The 2,687-nt window shown below is 38.7% G+C and overlaps 1 protein-coding gene across 1 annotated transcript in view; it reads right to left on the bottom strand.

The window, feature by feature from the left end:
- Positions 1-2,687, bottom strand: part of LOC107087168 (nuclear body protein SP140-like) — a 15,175-nt gene that overhangs the window by 5,112 nt on the left and 7,376 nt on the right. The window contains exons 7-11 of the mRNA XM_015378588.1: positions 2,019-2,081; positions 1,799-1,912; positions 1,555-1,694; positions 1,294-1,362; positions 1,064-1,197 (exon numbers count right to left, since the gene is read on the bottom strand). Coding sequence (XP_015234074.1) covers positions 1,064-1,197; positions 1,294-1,362; positions 1,555-1,694; positions 1,799-1,912; positions 2,019-2,081 — 520 coding nt within the window. The remainder of the gene's footprint in view (positions 1-1,063; positions 1,198-1,293; positions 1,363-1,554; positions 1,695-1,798; positions 1,913-2,018; positions 2,082-2,687) is intronic.

Here is a 2,687-nt window from a genome sequence, read left to right as displayed (position 1 = left end):
CTGGTTTTCCTTAGATAGAAAACATTGAATCAATCTGACTGTATGATCTGGTGAACTGTAAATTGCCTTGAGATGGCATGTGTTGTGAATTGGTGCTATAGAAATAAACTAAATTGAATTTTACACCCTTCAAGAGGGGTGTTCAGCTTGACAGTGATGTTACATTTCTCATCTTTTCTATACTCAAACTTGTGTATGGAAACATGATTCCTAATGATCAACCCACCCATTTTGCTAAGTTCCTGCTGAATACTGCTTTTTTCGGTTCATGTACTTGTATAAATAATTAAAAATACTCTCCTAATCTTAAATTGTTTACACAGATGCAGGTTTTGAAAACAGTCCTTTCTAAGGGTTACAATATTTTAAGTTATTGCATTTAAAAGATCCATAATTAATAGATTTCCCAGAAGTGGGTTTCTTTTAGGTTTTTCTTGATAGCTTTTATAGATAGTAAAGTACAAACTGGTTTATATTTATATTACTGTATCCGTGCATTTGCCAGTAAATTATGAAGCAACCCAGTAATTTGCTTCACAAACTGGCTTTCAGTTCAGCACTACAGAAAAGTGCTAATTCATTTTTTTTGTTTTGTTGTTGTTGTTGTGTTGTTTGGTTCATGATAAATTCAATAAAATATAGTTAATTCAGCCTAGATTTAATGAGCTCAAATCCATCCATCCATCCAATTAATGTAACACAGTCATGTTTTTGGACTGTGAGAGGATGTCCAAGTACCTGGAGAGAACCCACGCAAGTACAGGGAGAACATGCAAACTCTATGCAGAAAGACGCCGGCCAGGAATCAAACCCACAGCCTTCCCTCTGCAAAGTGTGCTACCCACTGCTCAGGTTTACAGCTGTTTTCAAACTTTTCTAAATATAAACAACAAATTTAAAGTAATTTTGCTTTTAAAAATCCAGGTATGCATCTTTTATCTACAAGAGTGGTAAAACATTTTTTGAAAGAAAATACTAGAAATACTTTCATTAAACCCAACAGACCAAAGAAAAGCAGTTTACTTCCAAACACAGACACTTTCAAATCAGTTTTAGTTTGTACCTTAGAATAGCGTCGTCTACACGAGGCAAATGGCAGTTTTGGTGGAATGATCGAGGGCAGTTATCACACTCAACCAACTCCTCTTCTCCTTCACTTTTACAGATGCAACACTCATCATCGTTTTTCTGATTATCCTGAAAGATAAATCAGTCCAATGCAAATATTACATTCAAACTTACATTCACATTTCAGGATGAATGCTGAGTAAAATCGACTGGAAAAAAAATTACCAGGTCTTCAGGTTTCGGTTTGCACAGGTTGCATTTGCAGAGTAACGAGTGAATCAACAACACCCGCGCCTGAAAAAGAGAAAAATTGACAACCTCTCAGTTTCTGTTTTATAATTTAAGGCATTAAAACCAAATAACTTTTCCTTTTTCCCTTTAAGAGTTATAATCAAACGTGTTTTTAGAGCACAAAAAACACCCAGGCTGTCCCAAACCTAACCTGAATCTCAGCTCCACTGATTTCACAGGAGGATTCATGTTTACCTCTATTAGATGACTGAGGGGTTTGCCATCATACAGGATGTCCTTCCTCCAAGTGGCATCACTCTGGTTTAAAGCCACATTCACAAACTCCACTGGGGTAAGCCATCTCAGCTCAGTGCGAATACTTTTCCCACATTTCCCTAGAGAGAACAAACAGAGATTTTCATATGACAGTAGATCTCTGATAGCTTAACTGTTGTTTAGCTTAATACTTGTTCTTTATTTCTCTGTAGGAAGTGGTTACCTGATCCAAACCGCTTTTTGTGTAAAGTTCCAGTCAAAGCTCCACACGTCACTTTAAACTTTCCCTGATCAGATGTGACTTCTAACAGCTCAGCTTGTCCTTCCATTTCGTCTCCTTTATGAGATAAAATGCATGTATATCATATTGAATGAATCAAACTAAAGCCCTGCAATGATGTTGGCTTTTTTCTTCCAAGTGAATGCAGTGTAGAAACCGTCACCTGTGGAATCTCCAGTTGTTTGCTCTTCCATTGAACTGTCCTCATCTTCACTCTCTTCTTCATCTGACAATAAAAAAATATTCTTTTTTATATAAAAGAAAAATCAATATCTCACATCGGTTTATAAAACTGCATACAACTGTTTAAATGGTAAGAAACAGGGTGTTTTTTTTCCTCTAAAGGTGCGTTCAAACCGAACGTGAATCTGGGGACAAAGTCGAATTCACAGGGGAGGCGACAAACTCAACTCCTGACGCTTCACCGCTTCATCAAACAGAAGGAGCTTTTATCTGCTGCCTACCGGCTTCAACTAAGCACAGACAACCTGGATTTTACTGAGTGGATAACTGTACGTTATGCATCCTGGAAAGCTAAACAGTGATGCCAAGCAGATCTGCCACAGATGCTCCAAGTTCTGGGACTCCGGGATCAAGCTGTAGGTCACGGTCACTTTCCACAGTACTTCTAAACAAATGGGACCAGGAACTATCCGGCTTTGAGGGAGAATCGCTTGGTCAACAGAGGTAAGAGAAGGCGGCATTCCGGAGCTCAGAGCTTGACTCTGGAGTGGAGCAAGGACAGCATGAGGGCAGAGGAACATAGTGGGAGAGAAATGCAGAGATTTTACTAGAACATGGTAGAGGCAGTGGGTGGCCAGGGCCAACTCTG

Source organism: Cyprinodon variegatus, unplaced genomic scaffold (assembly GCF_000732505.1).
Source record: "Cyprinodon variegatus isolate N-32 unplaced genomic scaffold, C_variegatus-1.0 Scaffold175, whole genome shotgun sequence".
NCBI classification, from domain to species: domain Eukaryota; kingdom Metazoa; phylum Chordata; class Actinopteri; order Cyprinodontiformes; family Cyprinodontidae; genus Cyprinodon; species Cyprinodon variegatus.
This window is presented reverse-complemented; position numbering and strand designations above follow the sequence as displayed.